We start from the raw sequence: 22,939 nt of genomic DNA on the forward strand, positions 1-22,939 counted from the left end.
TTTTTTTTTGAACAACATCAAAGTGTTTGTGGTACTAATTTGGAAATATTTGTGATATTTGCGCAAATTTATGATGTTAAATGCAACTTTTTAATACTCGCTGTATAGATCATGGACTGTAATCTGACATTAACTAAGGCTGAGGCATCTGTTTGGTACAAGTAAGAACATTTTTGAACATTTTTGAGAAAGATCTGAAATACACTGCTAATTATTAGCGCAAAAAAGTGCAATGATTTGTTGATTTTGCGTGAATTTCCACAATAATTCTTAAGAAACTGGAGGGACTTATTGATATAATTTGGCAGTAAACAGATAGAAACTGCATTGATTTGATTGATAGCACAATAGTTAAGCACACTTAATTTTTAGTCTAGATTCTAGAGGGCCACATAAAAAGTCATGGCGGGCCGGATTTGGCCCACGGACCTTGAGTTTGACACGTGCCCTAGTGAAAACCATCCGTTGTGTTATTTTACTTAAACACCTCAATGTTACGATAATTTGTCTTGGTTTGTTGCATAAAAATCTTCATGAAACACATTCAAATTTGCAGAGGTAATTTGACGCTGCATTAAAAAGTTCAAGGTGGATTAGTAGTTTATAGTTTATAGTGCTAAAGTTCTGGGCTTTACTCTCACAAACCGAATAAACACCATCACTCATGTGACCAGTGACAGCCGGAACATGACGTCAGGGTGTCACTCATACAATATTTACACCCATCTATGTGACAGAAGGAGTAAAAGTTCACCACCTGACCTGAAATATAACTACAGCAACCCGGGAAAAAACACATATTGCACTGTGGACGCGGACAGACCAGCGACGTTTCAACACTTGACATAACAGTTGCAGAGCGTGATCTAAGAGAGACACGAGATGCTGAAAACGGATGTGCAGGAGGGAAAGAACCAGTGGAGTACAGCGGCAGGACCTGGACATGCTCTAAAAATGCCAGATGTCTCAATCAGAGCAGTGCATAAACGAGGACGTGAGGGTGACGTATCAATAATCTAGTGACAGCTGAGTGACAAACGGACAAGATTTCATATATTTAATGGTGGCCTGAGTGACAAGTTTCTGATTTTATATCCTAAATTATGTCTCTTTTTCAGTTTTGTAAAATATTCATGCAAACATGACAGTAAAGTTTCGATACTTCAGCAGACTTGAGTTGTCAATATGTTTGAGATTCATTCCTGGATTGACACTGAATACTTAAATATATGTAAGTAATTGGATAAGGGGGGGGGGAGAAAAAAACAGGATTTCTCAAGTAGGGAGATTTGTGAAATATATCATGTTTTCCTACACATTGCTACAAAGTTCCTAATGATGGAATGTCTTCATATTTTTGTTCTTCAATAATCTGAAACATTTAAGCTGAAACAGAATGGAAATCTATGAAAGGGCAAATGTTTTTTGGGTCTTTGGAGGTTGCAACCCATTTCAGGGAAACTAAAAGTATAATTGTGTTAGATTTCCTTATCCTGACTGAAAATCTATGGGAGATATTTGACATTTGGCCTGGACGTGCCTCCCACATAAACACTAACAACACGAGGGACTTTCTGTCCAAAGCTGCGTGTTCCCTCCAGGCAAAGAGCCCAGAGCTTAATGGATTCCATGTCCAAGTGGAGTCAAGCTGCTTGGATGGTGGATGACAGGTGGCCAAACAACCGACTGTAAACATAGTTTGATCCAACTCTTTAACACACAATTAAACTCAGAATGATTTTTCAAAACCTATCCAACGATACTGACTCAACGCCTGAAAGTTGGACCTTATCAGAGGGAGACTATTTGCAAAATAACAATCTGACTTCTGAATTCAGAACCAATCAGAGCAGAAATGAATTAGGAATACTCTTCCAGTCTCAGACAACGGGTCTCCGTTTTACATAACTAACAACAGTATTCTATCACTGAGACCTGGACATATTTGTTTTAAAGGAACTGCATAACGATTGTGTGTCGTGTTGCATTAATGGGAGGGGAAACAACAGCCAAAAATACATTTTCCTCAAATCCTAGTTAAGTGTGGAGTTCCGCAGGGCACCTGATGTGCACCACTACTTTTTATGTTATTGCAGCATTAGTCAATGTTTAAATGGTAACACCGCTGAAAAACAAACCTCAAAATAAGTAACAGGCACGTTCCGAATGCTCTGCTAAAAAGGCCTAATTAACTTCACAACAATAATAATGTAAAAAAAAATAACTTAATAGAAGATATTACATGATAGATTAATACAACCAGATATTATTGGGGTGAATGTATAGTGTAGCGTTTTACATATTTTCTCTTTGGACTTTTTCACTTAATAAATAAAGTGTAAAGTCAGGCAAAGATAATACTTTGTCGATTAAAGTATTTTAGCTGGATGATTGAATCATTTTTGTCCTATATTTTGGAGAGAAGTTGTTTATTCCATATGTCTGTAGGGCTTCGCTGTTCAACAACATCAGTGCTTAACTTATTTATAAGTTGGTATTTAATACTGCATTCATAAGACTGAAAATGATTTCCTGATCATCAGGTGGTGCCCCGGTCTGGTCATTTTGTTCCAAGTGACGATTTGTGATAATAAAAGCCATTTATTAATAGTTATTCAAAGCCTACTGACGCACGACACACGATACAGCATTTATGTTTCTGATGTTTCGTCCTTTTTGCCCTCGCTTATTGACTCCACAAATCCCCCCTGCGGTTTGTTTCTTTCAATAACACACTATCGTCTTCCAGAAAAAAAAGGGAAACCAATCCATCAAACTCGCTTAGCATTTATTGTGTTGCCTTTTATTCCCCCCCTCCAGACTCATTAGCACATTATTGCCATTTGCTAATTTCTTACCTCCGAGCTTGTACAGTCATTCACGGCACACATGAATAATTTAAATGGGGGTTATGTATAGCCACAGAAGAATTAAGAAAAGACTCATCTTGACTAATGAAGCCGTCATTATGTCCTGCATCCGCAGACGCACACGAGGAGGCGCAGAAACAAGCCGAGATGAACTCGGTAGATCGATGAAAAGCGTGTGAAGGCGGCACTTTGCTTTCAGGCCCGTAATTCTTTGCCGCTGAGTCGTCTCGGAAGCGTAGAAGTCGATAAAAGTCGCAGTTAAAGCATGTCTCGTCGATGGCGATCAAAACATCTCCACCGTGTTGCTGATGTCGTAAAGCACCACGGATTATGTCAAATCACTAAAAGCCCAAGGAAAGTATGATGATGGGGGGCACAGGAAAATTGGTCTGGCTTGAAGAAAGTTGCCACAGATTGTTCCTAACAGCCTTTCGACGATGGCGCTGGGAAAGAACCGAGCCGTGCTGGATGCCAGTGTCTGGGGAATTATATGCTTTAAAGCCACGGCGATCCTCCTCATGCATATAAGCGTTTAGGTGCTTGAGCCCAGATTCATACCTAATCATATCAGCACGGTTCTGTCCTTTAGGGTGAAATGTGGTGGAGAGGAATTTACATTTTGCTGTATCGGTCAGGTCTCTCGTTCTTCCATCAGCCTTCAATGACAAAATGAGAATTTTGCACAATTCACCGTCTGTCTGGCAGCGTTTCTCTGAACTAGACTTGCATCAATGTCGGCTGTGCAAACTGAGTTATTTTCTGTCACTGCAGGACTTCTGGACCTGATTTGTCACAAAAAAAAGAGACAAATCTTGAAGATTCTGGAAAAAATGCAGCCATTTTTTGCTGCTTGCTTCACAATAAAGCAACAATAAAACAATTTGATTAAAAAGAGATTTAAAAGATTTTTAAAAAAAACTAATATGTAATAAGATACGGGTTTACTGATTATTACTTCAAGTGTAAATCAGTTTAATCATTTATTATCACTTTCTTTTGATGACTTATGTTTCATAACTAAGCAGATAAGCACCAGCTCTAAAGATGGTGAAATAGAAAAGACCCAGAATGTGCTTCATGTTTTAGTTACTGTAGAGGTGCAGGGGAAAAAAAGAAGAGAGAAGAGAATCACAAATTTTAATCCTGTAAATTCTGGGGGAAAAGCTCAAAAATTTATTATAGTCTGCTTAATTTCTCTTGTTATATTTCAAATAATAATAATGTGGGTTTTTTTTCATTTAAGAAGGAGCTATGCAGCTAAGATAATTGAATACTGTTAATTTAAGTTTCAGTTTAAGTTTATGCACAAACCTATTTTTGTTTCAGTATAAATAGATATAAATAAATGTTCTATTTCATCAGAATGTCGTTTTCTCTCGTCAGTCACATAATTTAAACAGAATTTCTGGACCATTTGAAAAGAAAAATTGGTTTCTGAATTAAAGCTTGTTGCTGAATCGAATCATGGATTGAAAAAAAACACAAATCGAATCGAATCGAATCAAATCGTTAATAATACACTTAATAATTTGCGTCTATTATTAAGACGCAAATTATATAATTATAAGAACAGTTCATTAGCAACAGAACCGTTCAGAGATCTTTACCGCTCTGGGAATTTACAATTACATTGACCTTTTTTGGTTTAAACATGTTAACATCATCATCTAAAGGTCAGAGGTTGATCAAGTCCCTGCAGTGACCACATCTGACCTTCCAGACCAGTTAGCAGGAACTTTAGTTTTGCCCGTTCTTGTCATTCTGCTTTGAAAAGAAGATTGGAGGTAGATGATTACTGAAGTAAGCTGCTGTTTCTTTCCCGGCGAGTGTGTTAATCAAACAATTGTTATATTCACAGTAAACAGTCTGAAAACTGAGAATCATAAAGAGATGATTGGAAACTCTTTTGTTGTAACCATGTGCTTGATTAAATGCAACCTTTGTCAGGCTTCTTCTTTGAGTTTTCTGCTCTTTTTATAGCTGCAGAAACCTTTGGGACCCCCGCACAGACAGGAGGTAGAGGCGTAGAACAGCCCTTTAGTGGCTAAAAGAAGGACTTCATGTAAATAAATACTGCAGGTAAATGTAGGACCCAGACTGACGCGATTTTTCTTTTCATGCTGCTTCTTCAGGACACAAGTTTTTGTTCTGGAGCTTTTAGACCACAGTGAATAAAGCTGCTTGCATCTGGGAAAATCACATTTCAGTCTTTGTCTGAGGCTGATTGGAAGAAATTCAAGTCTGGTAAATGTTTTTGTATCACTGAAGCCTCTGAAAGAGTACACTGTATACTAAAAAGTGGGCCATTGATCAATATTGTTGTTTTTTTTTTGGGAGGGGGGGGGGGGTCATTTCCAAACAGAAGGATTCAAAGAGCGATCTGGGTTCTTTTCTATGTCTGTATTAACCGCAACAAAGATCATTTCTAGAAAACGTCCTCTAAAAAAATATGGGAATATTTATATTTTTTGTTATTCCATATGCGTTCATCTGTGGCTGTCGTTCCGGGGTCTTTTAGTTCCTTTGTGGAGTTTTTGTGCATGCACTCGTTTTTCTCCACCACTAGATGGCGCCTTTACCATTCCGTCGGAGGGTGTGGATGACGTCATCCCACACCTGATGCGAGTTTTGGCTCATCAGCGAGATGTTCAAGAGGAGCTGACTGCCAGTCCTTCGGCGCCTGAGTGTTGTTAGCCAGTCACGGTACCTCTGAGCCCCTAGAAGCTTGCTTCTGGTTTACCTTGTTGATCTGCTCCTAGTGAAAGTTTTCTTTGTTGCTTCTCCTGCCTCCAGGCTCCTCTACATCCGCTGATCCTCAGCCTACCTGTCCGCCCTCCGACGTACTCCCTTTGCCTCCTGGATCCCCGCTGTCAGACAAGACGACCACCTGGAACCTCTGAGAACTAAAACCCCGGACGCTGCAGTTACCCTCCCACTTCTCTAACCTGCCGATCACAAGTAAGATCTGCCCCTTCACTCTTAACGTTGTCATTTCCTACAAACCTGAACTCATCACCTCCCTCTGCCTCTCTAGTGAACTGTTTGATTCCCCGAACCAGCCTCTCTCCCTGGACCCGACCCGAGCCAACTATTCCTGCCAGCAGTGTTTTCAATAAATTTATCTTTTATTTCACATTGCTCTCCTGTGTGGTGTTCTGCATGTGGGCTTGAAAAACGCACCCATCATGACAGTGGCATTGGTTTCACATTCTGATTGCTTGGATTTATTATCCAACTCATAGCACAGAAACCGAATCAGATGAATGAAATTTGTCTGCAGCAGATAAAAGAACATGGACTCTCTAAAACTGTATAAATTTATTAAACTATACGGTTAAACGTCAGTTTTTGACAATCATACTTGCATCTATTGCTGGGCAACTAAACCAAAAGAAGATGCTAGCCTGTAAAATACGTCATAGACTTAAACCGGATGCCCCTTACGGTTGCTAAGTGATTCAAAACGAGCTCCTGCAGTAACTGTGGTGTCATTAACCTGGAAATATTACGTCATTAAGTGGAACAAAGAGCAAATTAAATCATAGAAAAAGCTCTTGTGTTGACGTGTCCACAGCAGCACACTTCTGTCAACATTTGTTTTCTCAATTATATTAAATTGTGAGCAAAGCTGTTAAACTGCATAAACCACATCCTGCAAAACCAGGGAAGTAACAAATCTGCTCTAGAAACGCTGCTTAGTCTGGATTGTAGTCAAATTATTAGATCTATCTGACTTCACAGCTGTAAAAAAAACAAATTAACTGAAGAATAGCTTAAAAATCTATTCTGTATTAGATTCATTACTGTGAAACATGTATAAAAACCTTTAAAAATGTAACTAAATCTAGTTTTCCCTACACAGAGTCATCAACTAAAGTGTCTTTTTCCGTTTCACGTTATATGTGATACGCTATGGAGAAGTGCTGGGTTTTAAGAAGAAGAGTGCCCTCTTGAGGAAATGTACGACAATTGCAATAATTGTGCAATAATAATGATAATAATAATAATAATAATTCCAATGTCTCCTTTAATGTTATAACTTCAAAAAACCGTTTAAATGCCTATTAATATGTGGACCTATTAAGGACTAACATAGCATGTCTTATAGAAAGATCTTTGATTTTTAAATTTCTAAACCAGTCATGCAGTTTTCTCTATGTCCAGGAGATGTCAGCACTCTCCTTAAGAAAACACAGATTTATGCAGCATGCTGTTGGAAAGTTTTTTTTTGTTGTTGGTTTTTGTTTTTATTGTTTTGTATTTTTAAATAAAGACAGTTGTGGTCACTCTGTGGAAATAGATATTTTCATATTTAATCAAAATGTTGATTTCTTGAACTGTCAAATTTGGAACTTCAGCAAATGTTGGAACAACGTTTTGTTCAATTTGATGTCAATATTTCATTCATGGCAGATTGTGGGCCAAAACATTTTTTTTTTTTACACAGTTTAAATCACACTGTGAAATAGAAATACTTCTGACATGTTTAAAGGCTTAGCTGCAGTAATTGACAAGCAAACAATAATTTTCCCTGAGCGAACAAAAACTTAAATACCAAATCATGCAGTGAGGATACAACCTAACAGCATGACTCAGCACAGCAAAACAGTAATAAGACATATACTGTTGTCGGATTAGTTGAACCGGGTCCAGGCCGGGGATCAGAAAGAGCTGAGTGAGTCCAAACCCAATCGATCACTCTTGTCTTCAACGTGCCTCGTTGTCTATCTGCCATCAATCAGCTGATGCGAGACACCTCCCAAGGTCAGAGTCCAGCCTCCCAGAACAAGACATGATTTAGCACTTTGTCAGCAGGCGCTAACATCGGTCAGCAGGCGCTAACGTCCAGATGTCTCTTTCAGGCGTACAGCAGATTTATCTAACTGCAGCTGTCCACTTAGGGAGACAGACAAAAAAAAAGGGAAGTTCATTAGTAACAAACTGATGAATCTCTGACCAGCAGGTGGTGCACTTACTGTATTTTTATTTCTTCTGGATTATTCGGTGCTGCTTTTAAGACGTTATGGAGGAAACTGGTGAAGGCCTAAGAGGTTTTAGAGAACATTTGGTAATTAGTAGCATCATTAACACGGAGGAACAAACCAGGAAGGTCAGGTATAAAGTTAGCCGTGTACACTACAGATGAACTGTCCATGTATGATAAAGAGAAAGCAAGTGTTGACGCAAACCCTTAATGTACAAGTCATGTAGGGGAGACAATAAACATGGCGGTGGCAGCATCATTCTGTGGCAGGGTCAAGGAATCTGGTTAGCATAAGAATACAAATGGAGAGAGCAATCCTGGAATAAAAACTTTTTAAAGGCTGTAAAAGACTGAGGCAGAGATTTACCTCCCAACTATTTTGTACAGAAACCAGACAATGGGATAGTTTAGATTAAGCCAAAGTCAAAGTCAAAGTCTAGATCTGAATTCATCTCAGAATCTGTCGGCACGTCACATAAAACCCTAATATAATACACTTAGTGTAATCAACTCCCCTGGGAAAGCATAACCCAGCACCCAGACAAACTGAAAATTTCCACAGAAGTGGGCGGAGCCAAGAGACACTGACAACACTGTGGTGCTGCCAATTGAATGACTTTACGTTACATTTAGTGACTTTTCAGACTCATCTAGCGAGTTTTTTTTTTCTTTTTAAATTTTGTCACAGATTTTTATTTCAACATGTGGAAGCACCAATCGCTCTGCAGCAACTGTCCTGAGTGAGATGGTTTCTTACTCCAAAGTGGGGCTGAGATGTAAAAATCAACCAAGTTGTACCATTGTTACCAAGGAAAATTCAATTGTAGTAGCCACCCTTCAACCCAAAGAGGGCAGCACCAAAACAGTTTTAGGCCAAAACATTTCATAATGAAATACATTCACACAGAACTGTTGCAATTTGCTGTGACGTGCGGTGAGGTTCATAGCTGGTGAGGCACTGACGTCATCAGAATCAGATTTGCAAATAGATGCATAGATTGACAGCAGTTTACAGGTTATGTTTCACTTCTGCATCCTTACACATACAAACTGTAGCTCACAAAACACACATTTCCTTAAAAAACAAAACAAAATAAATGTTATTACTGTCTTACCTGCTTCGATTGAAAGTCCACTTGAGAAAACTTTTTTAGTGTTGTAATGTAGTCATCCATGTCGAAAGTCGGGATAAGCGAGAGGAAAAAAATCACTATCTCTATTATAATCTATCGCTGCACTTGACTTGCTTCCCGAATCGTTTAGCCTAGCTCGCTGTCACTTACTCGGCAGTTGAGGAGTGAACAAGACGAACGTCTGGGATCTTGAGCGCCCCCTGCCATGAGGCAAGAGAACTGCCTGCCTCACCTCGAACCTGTTCTCTGCCGTTTATAATCGCTCATTACACGAAACACGTTACACAAACACAGTTGGTGACAAAAAGCACTGTACATTATATACATAAGCTAAATTATTGGAAATAAGTTCACATATTAAATTTGTTTAAACCATTTTATTGACGCCGTACAGCAACATGCTCTCTCCGCTTAGCAGCCAGCGCAGAGCCAGGGGTTGCGCAATCCAAGGTGAGGCAGAGCTCGCTGCTGCCTCACCGGCATCGCTTCCAAGCATTTGAATGGGAAAATAAGAAAATTCAGCGATTTTGAACAAATAAAAATCGAAATTGGTGAAGCTACATGAAAAATAAATATTTTTTAGTACAAACCACCGGATGAATATAACAATTTAAATTACTTTATGATTATATATTTTCTTTCTTTCCATGATGGCTGGTGAGGCACTGCCTCACCTGCCTCCCCTGACCGCACGTCACTGAAGAATGCTTATTTACTGTTCTGAAGATACTGGTAACATTCTGATCTTGCATTATCCAACAAGCTCGCATTGTGTTAGAAATTAACCCCCGGAAAGACCAAGTTTAGTTGTTTGTACAATACAGTTTATCTTACAATGTTATTTCTTTTATTTCCCCTCATATATATGTTTTGCATAAATCTATCTAATTCAGTTTGTTTTAACCGAGAATCAGGAGCGCTATGTTTTTTTTTTTGCCTCACGGAAACCTCCGGTCACTAGGTGGCAGCAGTGTTTAAGTTAATCAACATGGTGGCGCAAGCAGATAGAAGAAGACACACATCAACCCCCACAAACGCTCAGAGCTGATGGTGGAGGATACCAGAAACCTGTCGACCTCCAAATGGAAGAGATGGCGAAGTTTGTGACAGAAAAAAGAAAGACGGCGGCAGAGGTTAGTAAAGCAAATATGAAGGAATACTAGGGCCACACTAACAGTATTTTGTACTTTTTAAATACAAGAATTAATTCATAATATTACAAGGACAAATATATTTGTGGTGCCAGAATCTTGGCTTCTTTGGCAGTTTTGAGTTTCAGAAATCTCCATCTTTAAGCTTTTAGTTCATGCAGAGCATTTTGAATTGGCTTGTTGCTGAAAATGAGCTATATAAATAAAATTACCGTACCTTACAGATAAACTATGAAATATTTTCAGATTCTCAACATTATTTCAATTCAGTATTGTGCTCAATAATCTAACCTGCAAAAACTAAAAGTATGGAACAGTTTTTTGTCTTATTTTAACATAAAGCATTTCATCCATCCATCTATTAATTTTCTTCCGCTTTATCCGGGTCGGGTTGCGGGTGTAGCAGCTTCAGAAGGGAGGCCCAGACTTCCCTCTCCCCGGCAACTTCTCCCAGCTCTTCCGGGGGAATCCCAAGGCTTTCCCAGGCCAGCCGAGAGACATAGTCCCTCCAACGTGTCCTGGGTCTTCCCCGGGGCCTCCTCCCGGTGGGACGTGCCCGGAATACCTCACCAGGGAGGCGTCCAGGAGGCATCCTGACCAGATGCCCGAGCCACCTCAACTGGTTCCTCTCGATGTGAAGGAGCAGCGGCTCTACTCTGAGTCCCTCCCGGATGACTGAGCTTCTCACCCTATCTCTAAGGGAGAGCCCAGACACCCTACGGAGAAAACCCATTTCAGCTGCTTGTATCTGCGATCTTATTCTTTCAGTCATGACCCAAAGCTCATGACCATAGATGAGGGTGGGAACGTAGATCAACCGGTAAATCGAGAGCTTCGCTTTTTGACACGGCTCTCTCTTCACCATGACAGGCCGGTACAGCGCCCTCTTGACGCCAATCCGCCTGTCGATCACCCGCTCCTTTCTTCCCTCATTCGTGAACAAGATTCCGAGATCTTGGGGCAGGACAACCTTCCCTGATCCGGAGAAGGCACTATACCCTTTTCCGGCTCAAGACCATGGCCTTGGATTTGGAGGCACTACACCAGGGGTGCCCAAAGTCGGTCCTGGAGGGCCGGCATCCTGCATGCTTTAGTTCTCTCCCTGGTTTAACGCACCTGGATCCAACGATGGCTCGTTAGAAGGCCTCAGAAGAGCATTGACATGCTGAAAAGGTTGTTGGTACTTCCAGGGAGAGAGCTAAAACATGCAGGATGCCGGCCCTCGAGGACCCACTTTGGGCACCCCTGCAGTAAAGCATTTCACCTTTGACATTTTAAGATACTGACAAGATTCTGTCTATTTCTAAGGACGCCATCCTTAGAAATGGACATTATGTGCTGTTATGTTTTGGTCTTATTTCATAAAGACAAAATAGGTTTCTGTCATGCTGTTTAGGTTTAGAATTATTAGAACATATTTTGGGAGACCAAAGATAATTCTTTCCTGTTTTTTTCTTAAGGTCAACCTGAACGGAAACCTAGCTCATCCACTCATCAGCATTGCAGACACTTGGTGACGGTAAGGAATTGTGGTCATGTAGTGACAAGTAATGTAAAGTTCTGTGTTCTCTGCAAGTGTTTGGTAAAATGTTGCCATACTCTATAATCTAAAGTAATAGGATCTTGTAGCTAATGAATAAAAGTGGTGTTGAGATTGATGCCTTAAGGAAACTCACATTTGATCTTTTGAGTATTTAAAATCATAACCACAAAAAGACAGGAAGTAGTCCTGAGGTAAATAAGACAGAATCTCTTCGCTTATATAACAAATCTTATCTAAATGTGACTACCAGAAGGCAGAACATGCAAAAAAGGATTTGTGCCGACACTGTGTGACTGTTGGCTTTGGAGGTCTTAGGCAGGAAAACCCGCACCCGCCGTGTGTTGCTCCTGCTGAGTTGATGTACGCACAGCACTTTTTATCCCGGTTTTTTGAAGAAAGCGTAGCCTCAAAAGTCAGACAGCTGCCATCGGGGATAAAAATGTAACATCAGCAACAGGAACTAGGAGAGGAGTCTGTCCTTGCTGAGTTTTCTAGATTCAGCCATATACAACGAGCCCCACCAGCGTGAACTTAAACAAAATTCATCTGAGTCATGTTGAGTTGTAATAGTCCCGTTGACTGGCAGGTGTAATGTGGTATAGTGAAGTATTTTAATATGACTAATGCAAAACGGTTTGACTAAATGAAGCATCCCTGGTTGTAAAATGAATAAAGCAGATTACCATGTAGGTCCTGAAACGGCCGCGCTCCAAAATGACTTTTCCAGACTTGTAGCTTTAAGTCGAGGCCCATTGCTGGAAACCAGTCAGTTTGTATGAACGTTATTATTTGCTGATAACGGTGATCAAACATTCTGTCAAAATGATAGCGGACGCTCGTGGACGGCTGCAGCAAACGTGTGGTGGAGGTGCAGTTTGCTGTGGGATATTAGTGGGGTTTTATGTATACATTTGAGTTTATTTTAATTAGCAGTGATTTCACTCAAGTTAAAACATGTGTTCTCAGTATGTGCTGGAATTGTTCTTACAGCTTCCAAGAACATGAGAGTATTTAAACTTAGGAAGTCTTAAATTCATGTATTTAAAGTTAAGGCCTTAAAATGTCTTAAATCCATTAAAAAGGGCCTTAAATATGCTAGCCACAGGTCTTAAATTTAGTCTGTAACTACCATACTCCTGCCAACTAGCTTTTTAAAAAAAATAAAAAAAATCATATATTGTGGTGTATGTGTAAATGTATCATCATTTGGATGACATATACTTTTCCAAGTGCTACCTGTTGCAATAAATCAATTAATAAATTAATAAATTAATCACATGATAAATTGAAATGAGCATGATTTATCGTTTTTCTATTTTCTCTTTCTACCAAAAACTGGATGACAAAAGTCTTCAGTCTGGCGCTTTGGTTCTACTAAACCAATTTTTAACACCAGATTTGTTTACAGAGATTTCATAATTAAATTTATTTGTTATTCTGTTATTTAGTTGATTTATTTTTGGATATTTAAAATGCCTTTCAGTTCCAATGTTAAATGTTAATTAGAATCTAAAGTTTATTGATCTTTGAGAATGTGTTCCTGCATTATTATGCCATTAAGATAATAATAATTGAAAATGGTCTCAAAACAACATTATTGTTTATCGCAATAACTTCGAAGACAATTTATCATCCAGCAAAATTTATTATGACAGTCATAGATACTGGTTCACTTCTGTTGCCTGGCCATGCAAGCTAGCAGGATCCCACCCTCTCATCCCCTTTTTTGTCTTAAATTTAATTTAGGTTGACATTAGAAAGGTCTTTAAAAGTCTTAAATTTGACTTGATGTAACCTGCAGATGCCCTGCGTCCAGAACTGTAAGAAACTTCCTCTCCTCGGTCATTTTAGCTTCGAAATGCATCAGCTGACATGAGCGAGACTTCAGTGCTGAACTCCAGTGTTGGTATTAAGCTTGCAGGCCGGTGTGAATTGAATTGCGAAAGAGGAAAAAAAAAAAAAGAGCAAGTGGCAAAATGAACGAAAATGACAGCTTCATCCCCCAGTCACAGCGGCGGGGAGGAGAGACCGATGAGCACGCTTTTCTTTTTTTCCCCAGCAACCCCCCGTCTCTATCAGTCATCTCATTTTAACCCAATCCGCTAGAGAGAACATGTCTCCGCCGTCAATTACAGCAGATTTTTACCACAACAAAGCTGATCAGATGAAAACGCCGCCTGAGCTCGCTTTCCTCCAGTGAACACGTCGAGCCGCTCTCTCTGCTGTGAAGGAGGACTTTCAGAGCTGTTGCGTAACAACGTGTGGAGCAGCTCAGATTAGACTTATTTATTCATAACAGATGTGGGTTTTTTTTTTTTTTCTAAACTACAGTATGCGCTCAAATATTTGTTAGACCAACTCTAGCCGTGTCTTTGCTCTAAATTATGAAATTACAATTTTCACAGCTGAATCTCTGATGTTCCAACTATGTTCAGTTTTAGTTTGTTGATGCCTGTTGTGATCTGCAGACCATTTTCCAACGTCTTTTTAAATGTGGGACACTTGTGGGCGTCCTGGTTGGCTAACGCTACCACCACCATGCACAGTAAATCAGGGTTCTTAAATGTGAGATCCTCACCTGGTCTACTCCTAAATTTTTTTTCCCAATATTTTCCAGTGTTTTGTACTTAAACAAATAATGAGGGATGCACCATCATTTTCTTTTTTGGAAACTGGTAACTGATAGTTTTCTCATTCCAAAGGCCAATGAACGATAATAGCTGATAACATTCCTGGAACTAAGACAGACCAGTGAGCAAAAAGACCAAAAACAGTTGACTCTATAAAAAAAATAATATAAAACCTACTTTTGCCATATCAGCAGAAGCCATATCTCAAATTGACATCTATTTAAATAAAGGGCCTTATACTTAAAGTGGGTTTAAATTAAATTTAAATTTATTATACTTAAATTGATTTATTCAATCAATTGTTGCCAAAAGCTGACTTTAGGAACAACTATGTCCAATTATGCATAACAATTTATTTGAAATCATTTAATTTGAATTAGCGTCGAAATCCAATTAATTAGATGTTTCCTGATCTGCTCCTGACTGGAGGCAGTAAGATTTTTTTATTTTTCATTTTGAGATGCATCAAGCGTTAAGATTTCTAAACATCAGATTGTAGCAAAACCAGCTGTAACATATATTATTTATATGAATATTAAAGTGACTAATGAGCGAGTTGATGAAATCAGAAAACATCTTGGGTTCGACTGCTGGAGGGAGTGGTAATTTGTAAAAACACACCGACAACAGAATGGCGCAAAACTAGTGAAATGTATTGATATTTACTAAATATACAGACAAGTTGTTCAAAATAGTTCATGAAATCCAAGATGTGTTTTCCCCCTTTATCCAAGGAATCGAACCAGTTCAGCTCCAGATGCGAAGGAGTTGACAGGATGTGATGTTTCTTCTTGATTGGCTGTGTGATTTAGCTGGCCAGTCTGGTCCACTTGGCAACAGATGCTCAGAATCCAGAATCTGGATTGGGATCTGGAACGGGAACCAGGCCTGTGTAAAACCTGGCCTGATTGATCAGCCCTGGGTTTTGTCTATCAAAATCAAAATAATAATAATAATCATCATCATACATGTACATGTTTTTCTTCTGTAGTGAACGAGTTTGTTATAACAATAATTAAACTCATGTGAGTACTCGCAATGGATAGTGTTTTACAATTCAAAGTGTTTTCGGTTTAAACGCTTCATCGAGGTGATAAAACGGACCCGGATCAGTTTACACTGACCGAGTCTGTTGGGTCTGGCATCCCTTCACAGGGAGTTTCTTTTGGCAGTTTGGTGCTAGCTGTGCTCATCAGTGCAGAAAATATCCATCGTCCTACGTGAACTGGAGGAAATTAGGAAAAAATTGTGAACAACTAATCCTTTGCATGAACTTGCGAAAAGCAAGAAAGAAGCGAGAGAGAGAGAGAGAATTCAAATAGAACAAATTTATGCAAATACTCAACGGATGGTTTTTCTTTTTGATAGATTAAAATGTTAATTTTTATTATTTAACACGATTCCACCTCCACTGCACATCATGTTTTACTCTGCACTCGTCAAATCTTTTTTTTTTTTCCTCAGGTCGCAAGTTTAATTAGCACATTGAGAATTTCTGAACTTTCTCGTGAATCTTTCTTCAGCAGCTAAAAGTCTCACAAAAACATCTGTGATATGGAAGAAAAACAAAACTTTTTTAATAGAAAAAGAATGAAACATAAATGAAAAATGTCATAAGATTAGGATAACTAATCTTACAAACCTCACCAGCTTGTGTGTTATTAAAACTTTTTAAAGCAGGAAACGGGAAAATACTAATACAAGAGCACGGCGGAAAACTGGTAAATTACGGTAGTTTCTCAGCCGAACCGGGAGACTTGACAGGTAAGGGAAGAAGTTCGGGACCATCAGGACTCTTCCCAGAGCCGGCTGAGTGATCTGGGAGGCGACCAAGAACCCAAACTACAGGCATCATGACGTGATGACATTTGAAGAGCTGAGTTTGACTTCTGAGAATCAGCATGAGAGTTAAGTCTCTGCGATTTCACGTGTAAAAGTTTGTACCGCATCAGTTTGAGGAAAGTTTATCTGTCAACATCTTTTTGTTTTTCTGTCTGCGCTCCGTCTCTGTTCTGCGTTGCATGGAAAGCGATGATTTTCACCTGGCTTTCAGCTCACGCCGGGTTTTGGGCCACAGCAGTTTGCTGCTGTAATTGAAGACCTCGTCATACGAGTTGAACGGAGCGCATTCTGTCTGTCGGTGAAACCTTCGGGAATCCAAGCCACATCGCAGGCGGGCCACACTGAGATCACAGTGAATTATTTATGTGTTTCCTGCCCAGTGACCCGCTCATCTCAGAACGGCATTGAGTGTTTGAGCCGGGGCAGGCCGGGGCATGCCTTCAAGCTGTCATTACGACAGAGTACTACTCGGGCAGCTGTCATAGCAATCAATATGCTCTCTTTCCACTGTAGAGGTTTATAAAAACAGCAATATATTTCCCCTTTTGCTAAATATGTGTTTGGAATGATCACCGATGTGGTTTCAAAAGGAAAGGGAGCTGATTATTGGATCTGAACATGTCGTGAAGAAGCAGCTTTGCCATTTATAGTTTCTTCCCCCCCCCCCCATGACAATCCGTTGTATTTCAAGGAACATTGGCGAACTCACTCCTCTGACTCTGGCAGTGACACAGACACATTGTTGAAGTGATTGGATTGCAGGAAGTGATCAAATTGGTTTGTTGTTGTCGCCGGAGCCGGAGGCCAGCAGCCCAGCGAAAAGGCGACAGCATCTGATAAAGACCGCAGCCGAAGGGGAAGCCGGGACGGCACATGTTACGCCTGTTCTCATGAATCCCGCTAACACAGTTACTGTTGCCACAAGCGGTTTGGAAAGTAATGAGCTAGATGACCCCTTTGTGACTCGGGTCACATGGTATTCTGTTACTCAGCTGGGATTTTGCTCTGAGGAAGAAGTTGTTTATTTAGTTGAAAGGTATGAAACACCGCAGAGATATTTATATCTCCAAACTGATGCAGGAAGATTAAGAGGCCTCAGGCGAACCTAGAGGACACACAATCGCGTCTTTATGGTTCAGGTAGAGAGATGCTCAGAAGACTGCGAAATACCGTTTGTCACTAGTGAAATGTTTGAAAAAAAAAATTTTCTAGACTTTTTTTTTTTTAGCATGTTTTTATGCTTAGACCATAATTTACAAAGCAGTGCTGGTCTTAAAATGCTGTCCTGATGTGAGATATGATCAAATATGACCATATTCAGGACTTTTCATAGTTTGCTTGGGGCTCTTTTAAGCAGGTGTGTCTGTTTGAGGTAAAACAACAGACTCTGAGGTGACTGTGTTGTGCAAACTAACAGCTTTTAACTCCCAACAAATGATGTGTTCATGATATGTTGCATGTCATCTAAATAAACTGCCACATTTCAACATTGACAAAACATTTATGACAAAGTATAAAATGTGTGGATACTGATTAGTAAAGGAGTAAAAGGTTACTCCCTCCTTCATCCAGAAAAGGACACATTAGTGTATTTATTTATTGGGGGGGAATTGCCTGATAAGAAAATGGGCAGCTAAGGATACCATCTGAAGCACTCCACACCAAAGCAATGCAACAACAGCCAATCATGATGGTACCAAAACGCTCAACAATCCTCTGGCTTGTTTCACATGCCTGCATTCCACAAAATAGGCGTTTTGATCCTTCGCCGTTTATAATTCTGATAGTTTGATACAAGATCTTTCTGGGTGAGAATTTGTACCTTCTGCCACAGGATATTTTGCACCATCAAATCACATCCAACAAAAGAACATGTCTTTCCTGCTTTGACGGGAGACAATTTCAAGTCATTTGTATACTATTTCCCCATAAGGACTTGTGGTTGTTTGACTCCAGTAGATAATATTTACCAGGAAGAGGCCACTTATCACATGTTTTTCAAAACCAGGGTAGTTTTCTGGGGCCATGAATACCTTTGTGTTTCCTCTGTACCTACGAGGGTAAAAACTGGTTACCAGGATTGATGTTTAGCTCTAAAAGCCCTTGAGGTACTAATAGCAAACTGACCCTGGACCACAGAAACTAGAGTGGTGGACATGTGGAATGGCAAAAGTGAGTGGTTCCTGTGTTTTAGAAGGCCTGATGGTACACAATAAGAACCGGTAAAATGATGTCATACCGTGGGATTGGCTAACATTTTCTTAGTAGTTTTACAACAAAATGAATCTAAATTTGCTCTTAGACATAAGAGTTAGTGAGTGTATGGCTGCCTGTCCTGCGTGTCTTTGCATTGGCCATGCAATGTAATGATTAACTGGCTAGCAGTTCTGTGACTGTGAACAGGAGTGTGTAAAATGGATGGGTGGACAGAAGTTATTTCATTCTATGCCGTCGAAATCCAAATGAGTTGAGCCCAACATGTATGTAGTCTGGTTCTGTCTTGTGAAAACAAGTTACATTTCATCTCCTGTGACGTCCAGAAAGCTTGTTGCCTGATTAAAACGCAAGTTTTTCCATTTTCGTCTTAGACGCCTGCAGTTCAAACGTGAACATGTTGTCATATTGCAGGAAAGTTAATTTTAGCGTTTTCAGAGGAAATGTGGCTGCTGTGATGCTTTCCCTCTTCACTCACAGGTGAAACTGGAGAAATGTGACAAATGACTGCAGCCTGTCAGGAAGTATTACCTAGTTTATTGTTTTGGTGTGGTGAGTGTAGCGCTCAGTTCACTGCTTTGAACAGAGCGATCAGTTCAGAGCAGTGAACTGATTGTTCTGATCTCCAGATTGTGCAGAAAGTTCTCAGATGTTCAAATAACATTTGACTGAACAAACAAAAAGAAATCAAGTCGCCCTCTGATTGATACTCGAAGATAATAATTCTCTCCTGAATTGTTTTCATGTTTTTCTAAATTTATCACAAAGGTAGAACATTTAACAGCTGCCCACTCCCACAGGCATAAATATACCCAGAAGGAGGTTGCAGTGTTTATTTTCTTTTCTTTATAGATTCCAAGGGGAAAACTAGTTTTTAGGAATCAGTTTTTAAAATTGCTTTTCAAATTTGGATGATATGAGTTATGATAACATCCATTTGGGATAAAGTAGTACATTTGTACTGAATTGAATCAAACCATTTGCTCAAAGATGAATATTTGCGATCTGCAGTATTAATTGCCTGATATTAAAACCAGGAAGATGTAATTATATTTTAAATGTTTATCTTATGTCCATATAAGTTTGACTCCAGGTGTATCTACCTGAAGTCCGTTGACTGATTTTGCCGTTCAGTTAATGAGTTAAAACCGTTTCCACGTTATGGATCTACTAATTACACACCAAAAAATGGCTTCAAAAAAACTTGTTTACTTTTTTAATTTAAAATATTGGAAGCTCATCGTTTTGTTCACCAGCAAAAAAAAAAAGGGTCAATAAAATTTTTCGCAACTTTAGTTTTTAATAGTTTTTTGGCCTTCGACTAGATTTCGGATAAACTTGGCACACATGGACAAAATTGTTGCTACGCCTGTTAACCAAACAAATCTTCAATTGTCACTGAAATAATTTGAAAACGACAAAAGTAACGATTTATAGAAGACTTAAAGAAAATTAACGGCTGAAAATCAGACGTTGCTTTTGAAATTAATAATACAAAATTATTATGAATTCAAATGAATAATAATCAGCAAATTAATAATAAAAAAAAGATTAATAATTAAAAAAAACTAATGAAACAGGCAGAAAGAAAAAGTATAGTACCTTGAGAAAAGATTTTAAATCCTTTGACTATAGGGACATGTTAAACTAATGTGAGTCGTCTAAATCGAATTGAAAGCATCTTCAAGTTTGTAGTCAGTCAGTCTGCCTTGTTTAAGGAGGACAAGTAGTGGTGACATGTTGGCTACCACACTGATTAGAAAGAAAATTATAGATAGGCATATTAAAGATAAAAGTCTATAACACCATCTCCAAGTGGCTTAATGCTACAGTTTCACGTATTATTCAGACGTTTAAGGACTGTCGCCAACCTGCCTGGCTGTAGGAGGAAGATTGATGACAAAGAAGAGAAGGATAATACAAATGGTAACCAAAGAGCACAGAACAAATAATTTAATGCTAAACTTGAAGATCAAGGTACATCGGTGTCAGGACAAGCAATTTGTCATTTTATCATCCAAAGTGGACTTCATGGATGACGACCAAGGAGGACGCCACTGTTCAGAGCTAATTATAAAAAAGCGATACTGGAATTCGCCCCAGTTCGTATCGACAAGCCAGGAAGCTTCTGTGATGATGTTCTGAAGCTGCTTTGCTGCGTCTGGCACAGAGTGTATTGAATCTGTGCAGGGTACGATGCAAATCTCAAGACTATGGAAGAACTCTGGAGAGAAATGTGCTTGGTCTCAGTCTCAGGTCATGTGGTCTTCCAACAGGATAATGACCAAAATGCACAGCTGAAAACACTCAAGAACTTCAAAACATTGAGTTATTCTGAACTGGCCCTCTATGAGTCCTGATCTAAATCCTACTGAACATCTGAGGCAACTGGAGCAGTGGGAGTGGGCCAAGATACCTGTGGACAGATGCCTCAAAAGGTTGTGCAACAATATGTTAAGTAACAGGCAGCATCATTTTTTTTCAAACCTGTTTCATTAGGGATTTTTTTGTAATACGGTGTCTAATTTTATTTAATTGATTTTCAGTAAATTACTACTTTTGTCAGTGTCGAGTTATTTCACTGACCATTGTGAGCTTTGAGGTCTTCAACAGAGGCGTACCGTTAATTTCGTCTGTGTGTGCATGTAAAACATATCTCTACTGATACATTTTTCACCTGTTTCTCAGTTTTATTAGCAAGACTTTATCTAGATTTTGTGACCTTCAATAGACTTGCTGCTTTATGACAGAAATCTTCATCGGTAGGATTCTGATTTCAGTCGAGATAAAGAACGGAAACATCCTCTCGGTGAAAGTGTGCGTAAGCGTGTGCATGTGTGTGGAAGTGTCCAGATCAGAGAACGACAGCCTGCCTTTGTCCCAGTCCAGATTCACTCTTATCCTGCGGAGCGTCTTCTGTACTGGGAGCGTAGTGGGAGGAGCCGGCGGCGACCGTGCTTTGTATTCGCCTTCAAATAACCCCATCACGAAAAGGCCAGACCGGGTCTCTCTTTTCCTCTGAACCGACTCCGCTAACACACCGAGGGTCCAGAACGAGCTGTCTCCAACGTCGACATCCCAGCTGTGACTCCCCGAGTCGAAGGCCTTGGAACTCAGGACGGACGACCAGCCATCGAACCTCTCTGGGTTGTCAGGAAGATCCTGCTCGTCTCCCAATCTCAGGCTGGTCAGGTCCTTAGACAGGTTGACGTCTACATCAGCAGTGTTTGGGTCCAGGACGAGAGGCGTGTAGGAGACAATGTCCCTCATGTTGCTCCAGATGCTGAAGGCCAGGTTGCCCCGGTGTTTGGCCTGGTCTATCAGAGCTCCTGAGGGCAGCTGTGGAACCTCCAGTAGGGGGCAGCGCTTCACTCTGTCTGCCGCTGCCCTGTAGTTGCAAAGGAAAAGGATGTCTTCTGCTTCCAGCTCCTCTTCTGTGTGTCTGACCATGTCCGAAAGTGCGGCTATCTCTCTGCTCAGAGTCTCTATCTTCCTTTTCATCATTCCACTCTTCTGCTCCTCTTCCTCCCTCAGTGCTGCCAGCCTGTCCTCCTCTTCCTCTGCAAGAAACCGTCGAAGCTTCTTGAACTGCTCCTTAATCCGCCTCTCCGTGTGCCTGGCCTGGAACTTAATATGTTCTGCCGTCCGATCAAACTCGTCTTTAGTTTTCTTCCCGAGCGTCAGTGTCTTCTTTATGGGTTCCAGATTTTCCCGCAGTTCCCTCCGTTTCCTCCGCGCCGCTTCCTCGATGGGCCTGACCCGGTGGTTGGTGTGCCTCGCCGAGTCTCTGCAGATGTGACACACTGGCTGCTCGTGGTACAGACAGAAGAGTTTGAGTTTCTCAGAATGCAGACTGCACAGAGCCTCCTCCTTTGACCTGTAAGCCATTTAGTCATCTACCGAAGCTAGAAACACAGCAGACAGAGAGTCCAGTTAGTCGTGGTTTCCTCCTCTCTGTTTCACTAACATTCTGAGTGGTTTGGGTCCGACTCACCGTCAGTGTGTGGAGTTTGAACAGCTCAGAGCAGAAAAGCTGGAATTTTCCATTGTTTTCTCTCTCTCCTGCATTTGGAGTCGCTCAGAGGAATCTGACAGTGTGTCACTCTGGTCACAAAGTGCTTCCTGTTTGATTTCACCTGGGCTATTTAAAGGGTGGGTCTTAAACCTGTTTGTCCTGCTGATTCATCTGTTGAAACCTGACACTTAAAGGTATCGTTTATCATAAACAATTTAACAAGCTTTCTATTTTTACCTGCATTTATCCACCACCGGAGACTAAATCAGTTCTTGCATCCAAAGTATTCCAGATGAAGTCTCTGCACGTAGAGTTCACAGCCTCGGGATTTTTCCAGGTGTGTCAGAAAAGGGGCGGGGCTTAAACCTGTTAGACCTCATATTTTAAATACTGGTGCCCACGTGTCACTGAGATTCATTTAATTCATTTGTTTTCCACACCTAGTAATCATTTAAGATTCGAATCTCTTTCACCATGTCATCCTCCACACATTCAGACTACACTGTGGTGGAAAATAACTGTGTATCCATACAACAGCTTGGAAAAGCAGAAAACCT

General features: G+C 40.2%; 1 protein-coding gene and 3 long non-coding RNA genes across 5 annotated transcripts; 1 reads left to right on the plus strand and 3 right to left on the minus strand.

Annotated features, from left to right (window-relative positions):
• The first annotated feature begins 5,397 nt into the window (after positions 1-5,397).
• LOC114135770 (uncharacterized) lies at positions 5,398-6,003 on the plus strand. Its single transcript, XR_003593649.1, has 2 exons — positions 5,398-5,828; positions 5,905-6,003. It is a non-coding gene; the product is annotated as an uncharacterized LOC114135770 (long non-coding RNA).
• Positions 6,004-7,161: 1,158 nt separating this feature from the next.
• On the minus strand, positions 7,162-7,985 carry LOC114136295 (uncharacterized). Its single transcript, XR_003593772.1, has 2 exons — positions 7,847-7,985; positions 7,162-7,766 (listed from the first exon to the last, which is right to left on the minus strand). It is a non-coding gene; the product is annotated as an uncharacterized LOC114136295 (long non-coding RNA).
• Positions 7,986-14,942: 6,957 nt separating this feature from the next.
• Positions 14,943-22,817, minus strand: LOC114134881 (uncharacterized). The gene is made up of 2 exons (XR_003593487.1): positions 22,620-22,817; positions 14,943-15,199 (listed from the first exon to the last, which is right to left on the minus strand). It is a non-coding gene; the product is annotated as an uncharacterized LOC114134881 (long non-coding RNA).
• Positions 20,306-22,625, minus strand: LOC114134879 (nuclear factor 7, brain-like). Of its 2 annotated transcripts, XM_028001736.1 has the most exons (3): positions 22,362-22,625; positions 21,104-22,272; positions 20,306-20,895 (listed from the first exon to the last, which is right to left on the minus strand). In XM_028001736.1, exons 2-3 carry the CDS (start codon positions 22,253-22,255, stop codon positions 20,863-20,865), a joined length of 1,185 nt encoding a protein of 394 aa, XP_027857537.1. In that variant the 5' UTR covers positions 22,256-22,272; positions 22,362-22,625; the 3' UTR covers positions 20,306-20,862. The 2 variants fall into 2 exon arrangements, with proteins under 2 accessions (XP_027857537.1, XP_027857538.1); XM_028001737.1 differs by lacking the exon at positions 20,306-20,895 and having other exon boundaries at positions 21,092-22,625.
• Positions 22,818-22,939: the final 122 nt, after the last annotated feature.

This window comes from Xiphophorus couchianus, chromosome 20 (assembly GCF_001444195.1).
Source record: "Xiphophorus couchianus chromosome 20, X_couchianus-1.0, whole genome shotgun sequence".
Lineage (NCBI taxonomy): Eukaryota > Metazoa > Chordata > Actinopteri > Cyprinodontiformes > Poeciliidae > Xiphophorus > Xiphophorus couchianus.

Excerpts from the sequence above, each read along its gene's own strand:
- LOC114134879 (XM_028001736.1), bottom strand. The coding sequence starts at position 22,255 with ATGGCTTACAGGTCAAAGGAGGAGGCTCTGTGCAGTCTGCATTCTGAG. Across the intron at positions 20,896-21,103 it reads AGATTTCTGTCATAAAGCAG|AAATTAGACACCGTATTACA; the intron begins CAAGTCTATTGA and ends ATCAATTAAATA.